This window comes from Myotis nattereri (genome assembly GCF_964212035.1).
Source record: "Myotis nattereri genome assembly, chromosome: 11".
Taxonomy (NCBI): Eukaryota; Metazoa; Chordata; class Mammalia; order Chiroptera; family Vespertilionidae; genus Myotis; species Myotis nattereri.
This window is the reverse complement of record NC_138086.1, coordinates 6,311,984-6,331,012: the sequence shown is the minus strand read 5'-3', so window position 1 is coordinate 6,331,012 and position 19,029 is coordinate 6,311,984. Positions and strand designations below refer to the sequence as shown.

The 19,029-nt window shown below is 62.7% G+C and overlaps 1 protein-coding gene across 6 annotated transcripts in view; it reads left to right on the top strand.

Annotated features, from left to right (window-relative positions):
• AGAP3 (ArfGAP with GTPase domain, ankyrin repeat and PH domain 3) overlaps positions 1-19,029 on the top strand; it is a gene marked incomplete at its 5' end in the record, with an annotated part of 54,408 nt that overhangs the window by 20,625 nt on the left and 14,754 nt on the right. For 3 of the 6 annotated variants that reach the window (XM_081102674.1, XM_081102673.1, XM_081102672.1), the window contains 9 exons: positions 7,629-7,687; positions 7,866-7,953; positions 8,105-8,190; positions 8,292-8,433; positions 8,788-8,922; positions 9,061-9,188; positions 10,715-10,873; positions 14,191-14,283; positions 18,823-18,927. In XM_081102674.1, coding sequence (XP_080958800.1) covers positions 7,629-7,687; positions 7,866-7,953; positions 8,105-8,190; positions 8,292-8,433; positions 8,788-8,922; positions 9,061-9,188; positions 10,715-10,873; positions 14,191-14,283; positions 18,823-18,927 — 995 coding nt within the window. Of the gene's footprint in view, positions 1-5,576; positions 6,478-7,628; positions 7,688-7,865; positions 7,954-8,104; positions 8,191-8,291; positions 8,434-8,787; positions 8,923-9,060; positions 9,189-10,714; positions 10,874-13,118; positions 14,030-14,190; positions 14,284-18,822; positions 18,928-19,029 lie in introns of those variants that run through there. The other 3 variants (XM_081102677.1, XM_081102675.1, XM_081102676.1) reach the window with 3 other exon arrangements.

Genomic DNA, 19,029 nt, shown 5'->3' with positions numbered 1-19,029 from the left:
CAGGAAGCAGCGGGGCCAGGCAAGAAGCAGCACGTCCGGGGTCCGCTCAGGGTGTTAGAATGTGGGTCAAGGTCAGGAGGCCGGGGGGCTGCACAGAGGGAGGGACTGAGTCTTCCGGGGACAGTCTTGTTGGGTCACGTCCTGTCCACCATCGTCCCGACAGTTCGTGGACAGAAAGGAAAGGGAAGAGACTATTAAGTAGCACGTTTGGGGCTAGAAGGCCATTTCCGGGCTGGGATGACGTTGCTTCCCAGCGGACGGTGTTGGTTTCCTCCCTTTGTCCACCCCAACCTGGCCCCTCTGATGCCCTCAGCTCTACCTTGGGGTGGGGTGGGGTGGGCTGGGGGTGGGGGTGACACTGCCGCTGGGAAGCTCTCTGACACGGAGTTGGGAGATAGGGCAGAATTCCCCAGCCCCTCTGAGCAGCCCCGGGGGATGATCTGGGCTGGGCTGGGGGGCTGGTTTCTGTGCAGTCATCCCTGCTGCGCCCCCTGGAGCTGCCACCTTCTTCTTCTTTTTTTTTTTTTTTGTTAACCCTTATCCAAGGATATTTTTCCACTGATTTTTAGGGAGAGTAGAAGAGGGAGGGAAAGACCGAGAGAAACATTGATGTACGAGAAACACATCGATTGGTTGCCTCCTGCACGAACCCCGACCAGGGCCCGGGCCCGGGAGGAGCCTGCAACCAAGGTATGTGCCTTTTGCCTGGAATCGAACCCAGGACCCTTTGGTCCGAAGGCTGATGCTCCATCCACTGAGCCGAACCGGTTAGGGCTGGAGCCACCGTTTTGAGTCTAACAGCTTCTGTGTTTCCTGGGGCTGCAGGAACAGCAGCCCACAAAGGGGGCAGGGTGGTGGGGGGTGTTTTCCTAAAACAACAGGAATTGATCCTCTCACACCTGGAGGCGGTAAGTCTGAAGTCCAGGTGTTGGCAGGGCTGAGCTCCCGCTGAAGGCTGTGAGGAGATCTGTTCCGGCCCCCTTCCCTCTGTGCGTGACTGTCTCTCTGTCCATGTTTTCTAAGACACCAGTCACATGTGATTAGGAGTCCACCCTACCAGTGTGACCTCATCTTAGCGCGTTACATGTGCACCCTCGCTATTGCCGGTGAGGCCGCAGTCTAAGGCCCGGGGGTTAGGACTTCACAGTATGAATCTGCTTCTTCCAGCCCATATCGGTTTCCCTTACATACTCGGAGAATGACATGACCCACTTGGGCCCGGGGACTCTGAGGTCCAACTCTGCAGTCCCGTGGGGAAGCGATGGAGGGACCAGTAGCCCAAAGGCCCAGCAGACATGGAGCTGCTGAGTCCCCCTCACTGTCTGCCTGGAAGAGGCTGGCGCTGGTGCGAGTGAGTGAGGCTCCTTGGTTGGACCACCTGCTGTGAGCCAGGTTCCGAACGGGCAGGGTGGATGGCCCCTGATTATCAGACTGGCCGCCGAGACCCAGTGAGGTGACTGCACGGGATCAGCACAGAGGCTGAATTTGAACCCAGTGCCCTCAGCTCCTGAGTATGTGAGTGTCTTGCCAGTGCACTGCCACCCTGTTGACGTGGGGTGTGTGTGAACTGTTTTGCCTGTAGTTTATCGCCTCAAAAGACTGTACCAGCTCTGACCGGTTTGGCTCAGTGGATGGAGCGTCGGCCTGCAGACTGAAGGGTCCCGGGTTCGATTCTGGTCGGGGGCATGTACCTTGGTTGTGGGCACATCCCCAGTAGGAGGTGTGCGGGATCAGCTGATCGATGTTTCTCTCTCATCGATGTTTCTCTCTGTCCCTCTGCCTTCCTCTCTGCAAAAAATCAATAAAATAGATTTCAAAAAAAAAAGACTGCCTATCAGGGGCCATCTCTCCCAAGCCTGCCTCCCTCTCTGCAGGAGAACAAAGGCCTGGTGCACAGTTCACGCTCAGTGAAGACATTCACTCACTCACTCACCGAGAGTCAGGAAGCCCAGCTGAGTGCAGGGGTGGGTGGGGTGTTAAACACGCCAGGAAAATGCCTGAGAGTAGTGAGTATTAGGTGGCCGTGGTGATGGAGTGGCTGGGCACCCAGCTGGTGAGGGAAGGGGATCCGGGTGAGCTGACACACCAGCAAGGGCAGAGGCCCTGTGTCTGGGGTGCTGGCCGACACAGGTGGGAGTGGGGCGAGTGCCAGGAGGTGAGGTCAAAGAGGCATGGACTTTGGATGGTAAGGAACTTGTGATTCTGCACCAAGTGGACAGCCCCTGAGGGGCAGTGCCCGGGTCACTTCTGGATTGGCAGTGGGGCCCTGGGCTGGGAGGCGGCGGCTTGCCTTGGCCAGGTAGAGGAGGTGGTGAGAAGTGGACTTGAGGAGGTAGAGCCAAAAGGATGGACCTCGGTTTGGATGTGAGGCGTGGAAGGAGGAGGGAACCGAGAACATGGGTAACCGGTTTGGGGGGAGAATGTGGAGGTTCCTTGCTGCTGCTGCTGCTGCTGCTGCATCGAACTGTCTTGGTGGAGAGCCCCTGACACTTGTAAAGGCTCAAGAGTCCTGCAGGCCTCCAGCGTGAGTGCTGGCTTGTTGGGGAGGCTTTGAGCAAACAGGGACCAAGGGGGAAGCCTCGAGCCTCCTCTCCCTTCTCGTCCTGGACTGGAGACCTGCATATGGCGGTCGCTGGGGTCACCTGCTTCTCCCTGCACTGGCCGCCAGGGCTGCAGGAGGAGGTTTTGCTGCCACCTTGTGGACAGGGGAACCTGTGACGTTGAGGGATATTGGGTGACGCTGGGGCTGCGTAGCTCTGGGATCGTCTGGGCTGCAGGGAGAAGCTGAAGATTTCCCTGAGCCACCCACATGCACCTGGGTGTCAGCAGGCAGCTAGCCCATCCCTCCTCTGAGGAGGCCATCCACAGCTCCCTGTGGGCCGCGTGGCCTCAGCTGGGCATACCTCAGCTTATCAGCGGATCACCCGGCAAATATTTGAGTGGAGACTCAAGTAGGTGCAGGTTCTGTGGGATTCCTGAGCCCGAGGCCGCCCTTGCCCTGCTCAGGACCAGTGTTCTGTGTCTGCAGCGCCTGTAAGTCAGGCCTTCGCCGGGTCCTTCTCTTCACCTTAGCTCCCCTGACGCGGTCAGTAGTATATTCCTGCTGCCCCAGACACGCAATTGCACACCCAGAGCAAGGTGACAGGCCCAGCAGCACGCTGCGTGTGCATAGACTCAGCATCTTCTGACTTCCAGGCCTCGGACCAGAGGGGCCGTGCAGTGCTCAGCTTCTGCACGCTTGGCTCTCGGGGCTGCGTGCCCATCCTCACCCGGAATGCTCACTGCAGGCATCACGAGGCATCGCCTCTTCCGTTCCCCCAGAAACTGCCATGGTGACCTCACCCCCAAGCGACAGGTTTAACTTGGTGTTGCTGATGACCGACAGATAGCGGACCTGAGGGCTGTTTTACGGATTTTCTGTCCGGTCTGCAAGGTCGCACGCTGGGAGCTTTGGGTGCTGCACTCGTGTCCTTCAGGCTTGCTGAGCAGAACTGTTTACCGCTTCTCTTTGGAGCAGAATCTTGTCAGACAGAACAGAGACCTCGTCCCTGGTGGGGCCGATGCCCGCGAAGAGCTGTGTGCCTGCCCTGTTCTCCTTTCTGGGGTCTCCGTGTCCTTGGGCTCTGAAGTGTAGGCAGGTGCCCTCTCATTTCTGCCCGTCGCGAACGGGTTCTGGGAAAGGGCTGGGAGGAGGCAGCCCGTTGATGAGGAAGCTGTCTGGGTTTGGGAAGTCACCATTTTGCCGGGGCTGGTCATACAGGTGCAGGGGGAGCCCAGAGCTGGTGTGTCCCCTGGGAACAGATGTCCTTCCATCCCTGGTACTGGGCACTGCTGCCCAACCTCCCTGTGCGTGTGTGCATGCAGCTGGCGGGGGTGGGGGGCTTTTCCCCTCCAATCCATCCTGCTACTCCCAGCAAGAGCCAGTGGATTCTAAAGCAGCCCATCCCCTCTGGGTACCTTGTTCCCTCTCCCTCCGTCCCCAAATGGCCCCCAGACTGCTGTCCTCTGCGTGCATTTTCATTGGCTTGGGGGAAGGGTTTGGGATGAGCACCTTATTCTTTGGGGGAGGGGCAATTCTGTGTGTGTGAGAGAGAGGTGCGCAGATAGGGAAGTTGGAAGTTGAGTGTGGGAATTTTAAACTTGGAAATGTGAGTCAGGATTCCAGGGTCATGTTCGGGTCTCCATGCCTGAAAGATCCTGGGAAAGGCCCTTCAGCGGAACCATCTATTATGTGGAGACTATGCACCCCGAAAGGACAAAGCCAGCCTCATCACTGTTAATGACTAGTCCCAAGAGAACACAACTTCACCCCAAGCCTCTCCGGGCGATCCAGTCCGGGACTTGGGAATTCCCAGCCCTTTTCTGCCCCAGCACCTTGGGATGGAGAGGCCCTGCCTTCCTCAGGCATTTACCCCCCTCCAGCCCCCTCTGGAATGTGCCACTTTATCTTGTACTTTGCTTCTGACTAGGACCATGGCTCTAAAGCTAAGAGGCAAGTTGGGAGTTGGGTTGGACTGAGGAAACCGGGAGCATTACCTCTTTAAAGGAAAAGAGCCCCTCACCTTCGCCACTTCCCAAACTGGTTTCTCCTGATCTGCCCGGGGTCCTGCGGATTCGGTAAACTGGCCCCTGGCTCCTCTCCAGGGCGCTGGAGGAGGACTGGGAGAGCCCAGAGCTTAATGAGTGTCTGGTGCAGCCCACACTGCAAAGTCAAAGGGCTTGGAGAGAGCGCGTCCGTCCGCGCTGCAGGCCCGCTCTTCACCTTGCTCAGCCAGTCAACCTCCGGGCACCTCTGGACAGGAGGCGCCGCCCGGGGCTGCGGACCAGAGTTCAGGAACCCGTAAGTTGAGTTTTCCTTGTCCAGAACTGTATGGTCCAAGTCCACAGGTCACCTTTGGGTTTTCCACTGCCCTGAGGATGTCACAGTCATGGAGGAGGAAAGCCTCAACAGCAACTCCCCTGCAGCATCCAGCAGCCCTGCTCGGCCAGCTCCCCAGCCTCGGCATGTCTGAGCCTCGAACTAAGCTAGGGTCCCCTCATTTGAGCTTCCCATTTTACAGATCAGGAGACGAAGGCCCAGAGAGGGTGTGTGACCGCCTCCTAACTCTTACTTCACCCTTTTCCTAATTCCGGCCCCGGCGTTGCACCATCAGGTTTTTCCTTTGGAGAAAGAGTGGCCCACTTCTGTCCAAAGTGGGCCCAGTAGGGACTGTTAGTTCCTTGGCCTGCGCTTAGTGACAGCTCCTCACCTACCTGCTCCACTCCGAGGAGGAGCCCTGGGCTGGAATTTCCTGTTTTCCGAGGGCTCCCGGGGCTGCCCCAGTGGGCCGGCTCCCCAGCGCCGCCGTTCCGGGGTGTTCCAGGCCGGGCTTGCCGCCTCTCTCTCCTTGCTGGGCAGGCTCCCGGCCTCGCCAGGTCTGGGCTTGCCGGCCGCGCGGTGGAGGAGTTGTGGGACTCAGTCGACCGATGCCAGGTGCCCAGAGGCCGGAGGTCCGTGCGCCGCGGCCCCGGCCCCGGCCCGGGCCTCGCCCCGCGCCCCTCGCCATGGGCCTGGCCCTTGCCCGCGGGCCCTGACCATGGAGCAGGGCTGGCCGCCCGGGGACAGCTGCAGCCGGGAGCGGCCCGCCGCCTGCCGCCGCGCCCTCAGTGTCTGCGACTCGCTGGACCTGCACGGCGCCCCGGCCGACCGCGCGGCCCCCGCCCTGCCGGCCGCCCTGTGCGCTGGGCGCGAGCCGCCGGCACGGCCGCTGAGCGTGTGCTCCGGGGACCCGGGGCCGGCGCCCTCCGGCGCCCGCAGCCTGCTGCTCGGCTTCCTGCGCCCGCGCCTCGGTCGCCGAGGCCCCGCCGACGGCCGCCCGCTGGTCCCGGGGCCCGCGCCCCCCCAGCGCCCCGGCTCCGCCGCGCCCAGCCCCGCGCCCGCTCGGCGCAGCCGCTCCGGGGGCTCCCAGGCGCCGCGGCCGCGGCCCACCAGCATGACGTTCCTGGAGGTGAACCGCCTGGAGCTGGCCGAGGCCGAGGCGGGCGCGGGGCTGGGGCGCGCGGGCAGCGCCGGCTTCCTGCGGGGCGCCTCGCTCTGGAGCAGCCAGCGCTGGCAGGTGTGGCGCGGCGGCGGCGGCGGGCGCGCGGCCCCGGGGCCCCGGCGCGGCCTGTCGGCGCTGAAGAAGAGCTTCAGCTTCCGCCTGCGCCGCGGCCAGGAGATCCGGCGCTCGGAGTCGGGGCCGCTGCCCCGCGCGCGCACCCGCAGCGACGGCGACGCCAGCTCGCTGGGCGCCTTCCCCAGCCGCCGGGACTTGCTGCTGGGCGCCGAGGCCCCGCGCGCCGCGCCCGAGCCCGGTCGCCCCCGCTCCGCCGCCGGCCTCTGGAAGCTGCTCACCAGCCGCTTCCGCCGCAGGGACCCCGCGCCGCCGCCCGCGCCCGTCGAGCCGCTGTGGAGCCGCCGGGCGGCCGCCGCTCCCGGGCTCCTGGGCGCGCCGAGCGGTAAGAGGGAGCGCCCGGCCGGCCGGGGTCCTTCCAGTTGGAGTCCAGGCTGAGCGGGTGGGAGCCTGGAACCTCGCGGGCGAGGGGGGCGTGTCGTGGGCCAGGGACGGCGGACGCCGAGTGAGGGCAGCGCCCAGCGGGCTCTGGGCGGTGATGGTCCCTGGAGGTGGCAGCGAGACAGGAGGACGTCTAGCAGGTCCCGGTGCCAGCGTGGCCCCGGCCTGGTGGAGTAGCAGGCCTTCGTGGCTTTTGGCACGTGCAGCGTGGAGGCCAGGGCAGCCTCGGGCGGAAGGCATTTCTGTTTTCTAGCTCCGGCGGGCTTGGGCTCTCCCCTACCGCGGCTTCTGCAGATGAGCGCAGGGGCTGCTGTGGCCGCGGTTGGTCAGTGGGTGGTTTGGTGCGATAACTACTCTTTGAGAGCCTGGGTGGGGAAGCAAGCGCGGCCCAGGGGGTTGCCATTGCCACCTAGAAGATGAGGAGGTTGTGCAAGCCCTCGGAGGGCTCTGGGTGGCACATTCTCCGTCCCCAGGACAGTGCCAATGTCAGGCCCGCTTCCCTGGTCTGAGAATGGGCTGAAGAAGGAGCCTGGGAGGCGGGTCTCGGGAAGGAAGGGTGGTGGCCTCCCAACAAGGAGGAGCTGCGGGTGGAGGGCCAGGTAAGGGCTCCTCCCTCTTCACCCTGGCAGGAATGTGTGGGTGGCCCCACCCTGCACAGGGGAGCTGTTCCTACTTGCTGCAGGAGGCTGGCCCCCCTGCCCAGCTGCCCAGCTGCCAAGTGCCCAGCCCAGCGTGGGTCTGGGCTGAGACCTGCTGGAGCTGCTCTCACCTCGGCCTATTGTCTGGGCCCCGGGGGCACCAGGCTGGGTGTGGCGCAAGGTGGGAGCTACTTATTTTGTTGGAGCAGTAAGAGGAGGAGGACCCAGGTCCAGGCCAGGGGGCAGCCCACACCTCTCAGTGTCCTCCCCCTGAGGACTGTCTTCACTCTGTTCCACTGCCCTGCTGCTCCCTAGGGAACTAGGGGTGAGGGTTAGGGTCCCCTCTGGACAGTCCTCTGGCCTGGGCCTAGGAAAGGGCAGTGTAGGAGACAGCTGGTAGCAGATGGCACAGGTGTGGGTGCCACCCAGTCCTGACAGGCAGCCTTCTCTCCCGCAGACTCCTTTGTGAACAGCCAGGAGTGGACCCTGAGCCGCTCGGTGCCGGAGCTTAAAGTGGTGAGTGAGGCGGGGAGGGCCGGGCAGCCCCCTCTCCTCCAGGCCTCTCCCTGCAGCGTCCTGCTGGCCCTCTTCCCCTCCAGCACTGGTCCTTCTCAGTCCTATGGTCTCTGCCTTTCCTGCCCCATCTCCTCCGAGTGCCTTCTGACCGCTGCTGCCGCCCCTTCCTCTCCCACAGGGCATTGTGGGGAACCTGTCTAGTGGGAAGTCGGCCCTTGTGCACCGCTATCTGACGGGGACCTATGTCCAGGAGGAGTCCCCTGAAGGTGAGCGTCACAGGCTGGCTGCGCTGGGGGTGGGGGGCTCGAGCCCCGTCTTTCTCAGGCTCCTGCCTCCTTAGAAGCTGTGTGTTTCTTCTCTGCTCGGCCCCGCGGGCGCTTCTCCCAGCTGCGGCCCTGACTGTGCGCTCTGTCCTAGGGGGTCGGTTTAAGAAGGAGATTGTGGTGGATGGCCAGAGTTACCTGCTGCTGATCCGAGATGAAGGAGGCCCACCTGAGCTCCAGGTGAGGCTCCTGCCCAGCTCTGGCCATTGAGTGTGTGGGGAGAGGGGTCCAGAGTCCGCCCTGACCAGGCGAGGCTGGTAATCGTGCTCGGTCCCCCCTAGTTTGCTGCCTGGGTGGACGCGGTGGTGTTTGTGTTCAGCCTGGAGGATGAGATCAGCTTCCAGACGGTGTACAACTACTTTCTGCGCCTCTGCAGCTTCCGCAACGCCAACGAGGTGCCCATGGTGCTGGTGGGCACGCAGGGTGAGCGGGCCTGCGGGCCGGGTCCCTAGGCGGGCAGGTGTGTGAAAGACCATCCGCCACCCCCCCTGCTGCCCCATGTTGACTGAGCCCTCATGGACCCAAAGGGGCTCCTCATCCTGGCTCCACCCAATGGGTCTTCCCCCGCTGCATCCTGCCAGCCCCGTGACAACAGGGTCCGTGTTTTCTGAGATGGTTTAACCGAGTGGCTGGCTCATTTCCACTCAGCGCGTCGGGGGCAGAGCTGGAGCGAGGCCATCCTGGGTTCCTGTGCTCACCCAGCCCCTGACCAGAGGCCCTCCGCTCAGCGCCCAGCTTCTCCGCAGGCTGAGTTACTCCCCACCCTGGCCTCCACAGATGCCATCAGTGCCGCCAACCCCCGCGTCATCGACGACAGCAGGGCCCGCAAGCTGTCCACAGACTTGAAGCGCTGCACCTACTATGAGACGTGCGCCACCTACGGGCTCAATGTGGAGCGCGTCTTCCAGGACGGTAACTCGGCGCCCGGCGGGACTGCTTCCCCTGTGGGTCAGGCGGGCCCTCTGGCCAGCGGCGCGGGCTCCGGGGGGCGGCTCTGAGCGGGCTTCTCCCTGCTCCCCAGAGGGGTAACTGACTGTGCTGTCCCTGCAGTGGCCCAGAAGGTGGTGGCCTTGCGGAAGAAGCAGCAGCTGGCCATCGGGCCCTGCAAGTCACTGCCCAACTCCCCCAGCCACTCGGCAGTGTCCGCCGCCTCCATCCCGTCCGTGCACATCAACCAGGTGCGGCAGCCTCCCCGCGTCCCCGAGCTCGCGCCTCAGCCCGCCTCACATTCTGTCTGTCTGCCTGCCTGTCCCCTCCTCATCCCGTCTCCTGCCTTGTGGACGGTTTGGAAGCCCTGGCTCGAGTTCATGCAGCCTGTGCGACTACCCTGGCCTCATCTGCACGCCTGTGGTGACTGCCTTCCTGCTAGCGCCCCACCCCGCTCGCCACCCTCTGACCCTGCAGCCCCTGCAGCTGAGGCAGCAGAACACTTGCTCTAGGGAGCGCTGTCAGGGCTGCTTCAGGGGCCGCTGCCCGGGGAGCAGACTCAGGAGGCACAGAGGCGTTCTTATTGGGACTAACCAGCCCCTGGCAAAACTGGGAGCGTGAGCAGGCCCCCCACCTGTCGGCCCTGTCGGTGTGGGAGTTTAGAAGCGCAGTGCCTGCCCCACAGGGACCAGTGGTTTTCATGCCGTGTGGGGTACGCGGGGAGGGGGGGGGGGCTTCTGAGCCAGGTTCTTCCAGTGTCCTCCCATAATTCCACTTTGACATCTGTCCACTTCCTGGCCCACTGCCTGGTTATTTTTCGGCCCCTGGCACACGGGCCAGAGCTTCCTTCCGGAAGTGTGTTTCCCACTCTGTCCCTGCTCTGCAGGGCGCTGGGCTGTCACAGGTGCCCCATGGACTGGCCCAGCGGGCAGATGCTGCTTTACTTCTGCCCAGGGCCCACCGGCCACCAGCTTCCTGTTGGCAGCCTGGTTGCTTTTTCCGAGATGCCTCCCTTTAGCATTTTAGAAGGCAGCCAGGCTCTCCCTGTGAGCGTCCCTCATGGAGCAGAACAGCAGGGACGTAGCTGTAGGCCTTCCTGCACCAGCTCTGAGCACTCCTCCTCAGTCTGCACGGGGCCCTGCCAGGGAGGCTGTGATGGGTGAGGGGGCGCAGCTCCTTTGCTCCTTGTGCAGGTGAGGGTCGAGGGGCCACCAGGGCCCTGGACTGTGTGTGTTCTGAGTCCTGGAGTAGACACTGGCATGCACTTTCTGCTCCCCTCTTGACATCTTTTTTGTCTTTCCTCCTTTTCCCAGCCCTGTCCCTTCCTGCCACCTCCTCTGACAGTGGTCTGAGTTCTGTTGTGTGCTCGGCCTCAGCTCTCCCGTGTCCCTTCCCCTGTCACACACACTTCTTACAAGCAAACCTCGTCCTCCCCTGCCCCGATCTCCTGCATCCTTGACATATGTCACATCCAGGGTGACCTGCTACCTTGTGTCACACCCTCCTGTGAGCCGACTCCCCAGTTCACTTCCGGCCTCAGCTGCCGATTCCGACTTGCTAGCCACTGCCTCTCATTACCTCCCGGGGGGCACGGTGGGCAGCCCCATGCGGTGGCCTCCAGGCCATGCTGCCTCTCTCCTCCGTTCTGTCTAGTGGCCCCTCTGCTGCTCCATGAGCCCCAGGCCAGGCTCCCCATACGGCAGGGCTCCTGCCTGCTGCCTGCCCCGGCACCCCACCCCAGAGCCGCCACGCCCTCAGCAGCCCTCTCTGTCCTTAGGCCACGAATGGCGGCAGCAGCGCATTCAGCGACTACTCGTCCTCAGTCCCCTCCACCCCCAGCATCAGCCAGCGGGAGCTGCGCATCGAGACCATCGCTGCCTCCTCCACCCCCACACCCATCCGCAAGCAGTCCAAGCGGCGTTCCAACATCTTCACGGTATGTGCCCGTGCCCGCCCCTCCCGCCTGCCCTGCCGCCTCCACCCAGCAGGCAGCGCCCACCTAGGAGGGGAGCCACCTGCAGCCTCCATCCACACAGACACACACCGCTCAGTAGGCTCTAACCGGCGCCCTGGTCCACACCCAGACTCTTCCAGGCTCTCTTTCTGAGCCCACATGGGCTGCCCTCAGCACATCCACATGGAGCCACCTGCCCTGCCGCACACACCTCCCCTCCCGGCCACCTTAGGGCTTCTTGGCCAGCTTGAGGGATCTGTGGAGGCATCTGCTCTCACTGCCCCAACACCCTAGATTTCGAAGTTGTGCACCAAGGCTACGCAGAGAGCTAGCGGCAGAGCTTGAACCAGGGCCCAGGCCTCCTGTCCACATTCTGATCTTTCCCATTCATCACCCCACGCTTCCTACCGCCGCTGCGGTTGGTCTAGCAAAGCCTTAGCCATCTTTCCTAGGTCTCCAGCCTGTGCCCCACCACCCTGCCTTTAACCTCACAGGTCGGTTCTCCCCTTCCCCGCAGACTTCACACCCAGGGCCCCATGTGCCTCCTGCTGCTTGGGGCCCAGCCCCTAAGCTCTTAGGTATCCTGAGCCTGCTGTCTGTCATGCCCAGGATCTAGCATCTGGCACATAGTCCACCCCCAAATGCTCACCCTCCAGCTGGGACTTGGCTGGACCATTCCAGGATCTTGGGTCAGACACAGGTGGGTGAGCTGCCGTGTGGATTCTCAGGAGACCGCCCTGTCCTTCTGCGTCACTCCATGCGCCTCTTTCTGAGCATCAGGGCTGGGCTCTCCGCCCGGCCTGTGTCTGCCCGCCAGGCCAGGCCCCAGCCGGGCTCTCAGGAACCAGTCCAGCAGAGCCAGTGCTCCCAGGCCTTGCCCATTCATTCTCGCCCTGCCCCGCCCAGCACACTTCTGCCCGGTCTGCCTGCCTCTGTCCCCTGTGCCTGCCACGCACTCCCGCCCTGTCCATGCCGACCCACCCTCTTTCTGCTGACAGCTGCCGCCATGCCTTGCACTTCCCAGCCTTGACCCTGCCTAGACTCGAAGCTTCTCATTTCTGTTCAGGCCCATTGAGACGCACAGGGCCTTGGGCTGCCTGCTTGTGCCACCTGCTGCTGCTGCTGCCACTGTAGAGCCTGTGGGTGCCTGTGTGACCGCCGCCCGTGCCCTCTGCACATCCTGCCTCCGCCACCTGCTCCCTCAGCACCATTCTTAGCCTTCCACCTTCCTTTGCTGCTAGTCCTGCACAGTTGGGCACGCCCTCCTTCTCCGTCCTTGCCATGCTCCTGGCCTCCTCGCCACGGCCTTCGTGCTGCCTGCCCCGTGCCCCTCTGCCGCCTGCTGCCACCCGCTGTGCTGCCTCCGCCTGCCACCCTCCCGCGGGCCTTCCGTTCTCTCCATCTTCATGGTGGCAACCTTATTTCCCCTCGCATTGTTTCCATGGTGACCTCACTTGTGCCATTGTTCCCGAGGCTGCCTCAAGACATGTCCCCCATCTCTAAGGGTTCATCTCGAGACCTCCCCTCTCATCCTTGCTGTTGGGGCCACCCCCCCCCCCCTCAACATCTCCCTGGCAGAGCAACGCCTGCTCGAGCTGGTGCCCTTGTGACCCGCCCACTGGACATGGCTGTTGAGCTCTCCAGTCTCCCCCATGACTTCATGGACTCGTTTTGTTGACACTCTTGCCCTGGTTCCTGCCATGGGGGTGTGCCCTTCTGGGCTCCCGGGGACCCTCTGGTGGTTGGGGACCTCTCGGCTCGCCAGTCTAGCTGGGGCAGGCTGCACCCCTCCCCCGTCCCTCCCCACCCTCCAGTGGCAGCGATCCCACCCACCTTCCTTCTCCCCGGGCCAAAGGGGCAGAGGCTGTGGCACCCAGTGGAGGCCCGGAGCAGGCACTGCTGGAGCTGCGGGCGGTGGCCTCGGGCCCGGCTCTCCCTGCTCCTCGGCTGTGCTCCCCCTGTGCTGCTATAACTGCCCCCTACCTGTGCTCCTGGCTCCTGGCAGCCTGGGTGAGAGGGGGACATGGGCCTGAACACTCCCCCTGGCTGAGATGGACTGCCGGCTGCCCTGCCGCTCCTCTGCCTCCTCCTGCTCCGCCTCCTCTTCCTTTTCATCCCGCTGCCATCTCTCCCCAGGCACCTGGGTCTCTGCCCTCACCAGTGCTCACCACCTTACGCGGGGCTTGAGTATAACTTGCCAAAATCTTTATTCTTTCGATATTTGCAGATATGTGCCACTGTTTCCAACTTTTCATCAACAAAAAGGCCTTTCCAACTCCTTCCAAATTAGAAGACCAGGTGGTGACACAGCACCTCTGGACATTCTCCCCTGTGCGGGGCCGGAGGCGGGCCGGCCCTGGGACTGCTCTCAGATGAGAAGCGGCCGCCGTGCTCCCCGCTCCAGAGACCCACAGGAACCTTTGTAACTAACCCCCACCCCCAGGGAAGGCTAGGAAGCTGGAGCCCGAGGCTGGGGGCTGCCGGGGACCAGGCCCGGCTGGACGCTGCGCCAGGCTCGCTGCATGGACAAGAAGGGAGCTCGGCCCCACGCCTGCCCGGCATCGTGGCCCAGAGGGGCGGGGTGTCCAAGCGCCCACGGCCCAGCCGCTCCTGGGGGAGCTTTCCTGCCCCTCCCCTCCTCTGCTCCTTCCTGCATGGACTTCTGCGTTCCTGCTCTGCTCTGGACGCCAGCACCGCCGCGCGCTTGCCTTTCCCCCTCTTGGCCTCCCGTTTCCTAGGATCCGCATTGGGGCGGCTCTGCCCCAGGAGCCTGGCAGGGGCGCAGGGCCTCTTACGGCCTCTCTCCTCTCTCTCTCCATCCACTGTGCCCCTTGGGCCACGCCGATGAGCTCGGCGCAACATGCCGTGTGGTATCTGTGCCGCAGACGGGCCACTGCCCGCTCACTTCTGGACTTTGCTCTCCCCGATTGTCGTGCCCTGTGCTCCTGGCCATTCCTCAGTCCCACCGTCCACCTCTCCTCACCCCTTCCCTTCTCTTACCCCCTGGCCCCCTGGGCTGTGCGCCTCTCACGCCCTTGGTATCTCGTGTCCTTGCTCTTTTGTAAGGGGCGGTCCCGGCTCAGTGACCTGTGCTGCTCTGTATGGTGCCCTGTGTAAGAATAAACCCGTTGGAATACTCGTGGTCTCAGTTCCTTCCCTGTCCCGCCGCCCCGGCCCTGCCCCTGCTAGGGCCTGTCCAGGCCGAGGGAGGGTCGGGCGGGCGGGCTGGGGACTCCAGGTGGGCAGCTGTCCCCGCTGACCCTGGGCCCCTTTAACATTCCTCCTCTTTTCTCTTCCAGTCTCGGAAGGGTGCCGACCTGGACCGGGAGAAAAAGGCCGCCGAGTGCAAGGTGGACAGTATCGGGAGTGGCCGGGCCATCCCCATTAAACAGGTCAGCACCCCCTTTCCCTGAAGCCTGCGGAGCTGAGGCAAGGCCCAGGAAATGCTAGAGGATGGTTCTTTTCTAGGCCTCTGTGACGGGAGATGGTGTGAGAGGCGGGCACCCGCTCCTGTCAGGCCTGAGGTTCTACTAAGAAGGACTCACCTCTGGTGGGAAGGGTAGCCAGAGGGTCTGCCGTCTGTTACTGCAGATCTGAGCCTGTGGCTGGAGCAGCCTGCTCTCCAGGCTTTGCCTGTACCTCCTCACCGCCACCAGGGGGCAGCAGAGAGCCGCCTTCAGTTGCTCTCCTGCTGGTGGTTCTGGAGTTGGGTCACCTGGAGGGGGCGAGCTGCTGTCTGCCAGAGGGCTTGGCCTGGGCGCTCTGGCCCGGAAAAGGAAGAGGACTCACAAGAGTACCCTGAGGTGCACCGAAGGGCGGACCGAGAGCTGTAGGTCCTCCAGGTTCCATGGCAAAGCCTTACCCAGAGGAGCCGCTGTTCACTTGTAAGGAATAAACTTGTTTGAGGTCTCTCCCCAGCTGCTTTCTGAGCCCGCCTGGCAGGGCTCCCCGACCCCCTGTGTGGGTCCCTGCGCTGGGAAAACCTGAGTGACGGGGTTGTCTTTGTGCAGGATGGTGGTGCACTGGACAGGGCTCTAGAACTGCTGGCTGGACAAGGGTGGAGCCAGGATGTGCCCCTCTGGGGCTTGGGCAGGAGCCTGTGCACTGAGGTGCCCACGAGGATGGGGGCTGTGGCCTGGAGGCCAGTTTGCTGTACCCACAGGAGCTGGGCGAGGCAAAGACCTTCTTGGGAGCTGGTGGTTAGAGAGGTCGTGTCTACAGGGGCTGTGTTGTCAGGTTTTGACCACAGAGCAGCAGAGCTCAGCTTGGCCAGGGCCCTGTGGCCCCGTCTGGCCTCTAGGCTGGAGCTTCTGGGGTCCTTGGGCAGAGTGACAAGAATTCGTGTGAAGGTGCATTTAGAATGGAGAGCCCAGGGTGTGGGGCAGGGTCCCAGAGGACAGGATGGGGACACCACACGTCCTGTTTCTCCCCTGAGATGTCACTGCACTCCAGTTGGGTCTGCATGCGGGGAGGCCAGGTGAGAGGGCTGAGAGGAGAGGCAGCCGCCCGTCTCCTGTAGGTCCCCACAAACCCAGTGACACCTGCCACTGGGGCTCTGCAAACCCAGCGCCTCCTTGGGGGGCTCTTCTGGGCGCCGTGACTGTGATCCCAGGACTCTCCCCGCCTGGAACGTGTGCACACAGACCTTTAAGACATGGTGCGGACAGCCCTGGGCCCTCGCCCTGAGGAATGGTAGCCCACGGCCTTCAGTCTGGGGAGGAGGGCCAGGGATGCAGGGGCTGCGGGTGGGGGTGGAGCCTGTGGCCAGCACCTGGGCCTCTGGGCCGGGCCAGGCAGTCAGCTCGGTCACTGGCTGTTACAGGCCCACAAACCTCGGCCCCCAGGACCCACACTGCGGGAAGGAGCCCAGCACAGGCCTGGCCCGGGCCCCAGGCACCTCAGACAGCGATCTCCCAGGGCGTTTGGGGGAGCGCCTGCGGTTGGGGTGGAGGCTTCGCCCAGCGGGGCCATTCCTCCCGCTCCCCGCCCCCTGCCCAGGGCCACCCTCCCGTCGCCCGCTCCTTCCCTCCCCCCTGCTCCTGCTGGGAGTGGAGATTGCATTTCAGTTGCCATTTGCATTCCCAATCAATCCGGACTCCGCAATTAAGCCGGCTGGCGGAGCTGGGAGGGAGGTGGCGGCGAACGGGTCCTCTGGGGGCTGTCGCCTCGGCGCGCTCCCATCCGCCCTAGATTGCTTCCTGCTCCGCCGTGCGCAGCCGGGGAGGGAGCGGAACCCCTGGAGCGCCTTCTCCCTCCTCGGAATGCGGCGCCCCGAGAACGGGCGCGGGTGGCGGGCGGGCCCTGCTGGCCCAGCTCCTCCGCGGGTCCTGCCCGCCCAGCCCACAGGCACCGGCGCGGGGCGGGCGTGGGCGCCACGTGGGCTGCGCTGGCTTCTCCCGCGCCCCTCCAGGCTCAGGCTGAGGAGCCATCTCATTGCCGCCGCCGCCCTCGCCCTCTGGGGAGACCAGGCGAAGAGGCCAGGGGTAGGGGAGACAGGCGGAGGCAGTGACATAACTTGTTTGCTGTGAAGGGCCAGTTGGTGGCAGAAGAGGGAGAAGAGGCCGGTTCCCTTTTCCTTGACGGGAGCCGGGCTGGGCCCTAGAGCTCTGGTCGCCAGTGGTGGTCCGTGAGGCCCGAAAGGTGGGCCACCGCTGCCCTAGAGCGAGGGCAGGGCTCCGGTTCTAAGGATTAGAGAACAGAGGTCACTGTGGATCCCCCCCCAAGGGAGGCTGGGGTGCAGGGTAGTGAGATGAGTTGCTGGGGAGCCTCCCTGAGCGGGAGCAAGATGAGGGCGGGGGACTCAGTCAGGAGATGGGGCCAGGCACCCTCTCCTGGCTGTGAGGGGATGGATGCCCCCCTCCCCCCCGGAAGCAGGTCAGCAAGGCTCCGTCACAGGCCAGACGTTCCTGCCACCCCTGGGTAGTGAGAAGGTCCGTTACCACGTGTCTGCAGCAGCACCTTGTACCACACTGTCCGTGAGGCTGACTTGGACCAGGATGTGTCCTCCGCCTCCAGTCGCCGGTGGGGGCAGCAGGAGGAGGGGGGGGGGAGCAAGGATGTGAAATGTCTACTGAGAAGTGGAGGACTGGAGGGGAGGGCCCTTACCTCCACCCGTCCCTACTCGGGGAGCCATCAAGCAGGAAATCCCAAACCACCTGTTTGCTGATCTCCTTGCTCCGAATCTAGTGTTGTATTCCCCGGAATTCAGAGGGGAGGTGGAATGGAGCCTGGGTTCCCCCCACCTCGGGCCTCAGGGCCACAGCCGATGCTGGAGAGACCCCCGCTTTCTCACACCTGAGTCCCTCTTTTCTAAAAAAAAGTTCAGTCCTGGCCAGTTTGGCTCAGTGGTTTGAGCATTGGCCTGCGGACTGAAGGGTCCCGGGTTTGACTCCGATCAAGGGCACATGCCTGGGTCGCAGGCTCTATCCCCACTAGGAGGTGTGCTGGAGGCAGCCGATCCATGATTCTCTTTCATCAGTGATGTTTCTCTCTCTCTCCCTCTCCCTTCCTCTCTGAAATCAATAAAAATATATATTTTTTAAAAATTTCAATTACAGCTGAAATTCAATATTATGTAATTTCCAGGTGTATAGCACAGCGGTTAGACGCATTCCCTGCGAAGATGATATTTCTAGTATCTACCGGACACACGCAGTTATTACAGGATTGTGGCCTGTATTCCCTGTGTTGTACTTTCCATCCCTGTGGCTATTTGTATATATCCCTTCACTTTTCCCCTCCCCTAACCCCCTCTCACCTGGTGACCATTAATTTGTTGTCTGTATCTATGGTTTTCTGTTAGTTTATTTTCTTGTTAGATTCCACATGTAAGTGAAATCATCACACCTGAACCTCTTAATCATCCCGCCTTTTCTCTCTAGAGCAGAGGTTCTCAACCTTGGCTGCACATTAGAATCACCTGGGAATCTTTTTAAAATCCTGATTTCTGGGCCTCATCCTCCGGACATTCTGTTTCTTTGTTACTAATGTTGTGGCCCCACCCCATAACAAATATAACAAAGAAACAGAATGTCTGGAGGATGAGGCCCAGAAATCAGGATTTTAAAAAGATTCTCAGGTGATTCTAATGTGCAGCCAAGGTTGAGAACCACTGTCTGTCTCTCTGCCCCTCCCCCCTTTGACCCCCGTTGAGATGGACTCGGGGTGTGTCCCTGGTCTCCCAGCCATTGCCGATCGCATTTGTGGCCCCTGGTTTGTGGCTCTGGGTGGCTGAACGCTGTCGTTTTGTACAGGCACCGGCAGAGAGCGTGTCCTCTGCTCAGCTCTCCTGAGTTTGGGGGCCATGCGGTCCTGGACTCTGCCACCTGTAGACATTCCTAGCCGTCCTTGGCCTGTCCCCACCCCAGCTCCTGTCTTCACTCACAGGTTGTCATTTCAGAGGGAGAGCCAGAGGCGGGGGAGGGCGTTCCCAGGGCTTGTCATTAGAGGAAGGCAGCAAAGGCTGCCCCCGAGTATGGTCTCATTTCCTCTTCCCACTTTCCGCCAGTCCTGTCTGGTTTCTCCCTGACCCGTCCACCAGATGTTTCCTGGGTGTCTGCTGTGTCCTAGGCTTTGTCCCAATCTGAGTGTATCAGTGAACAAAACACACAGCAGTCCTTGCTCTCATGAGCTCTGTCCAACCTCATGCTCATGTGACCTCCATGCTCCGAGTGTCTTACCTGCTTACACGGGAAATCGGGTTGCTGGGCTCCATGGGGGGGTCCTTGCTGCCTACCTGGGGGGAGTTGGGCATTCTGGGGATGGTTAGGGGATTTTCTGTCCTAATCTGGGGCCGCCACAGGTAGAAGGCCAAGGCCTATCTGAGGCCTCTGTGCCCTTGGCGGGCCCGGGCAGGGGGACGGGAAGGAGGGCACCCCCTGGCCGGTGGCCCTGGGGGCTGGCGCCGTCTCTGATCCAGCCTCTGTCCTCAGGGCATCCTGCTGAAGCGCAGCGGCAAGTCCCTGAACAAGGAGTGGAAGAAGAAGTACGTGACGCTCTGTGACAACGGGCTGCTCACCTACCACCCCAGCCTGCACGTGAGTCCGGGGCGGGCAGAGGGGCGGTGCTGACTCTGGGACCTGAGTGAGTTCGCCTGGGCTCTTGCTTGAGTTGAAGGACTTCACTTTGGTGGCTTGGGA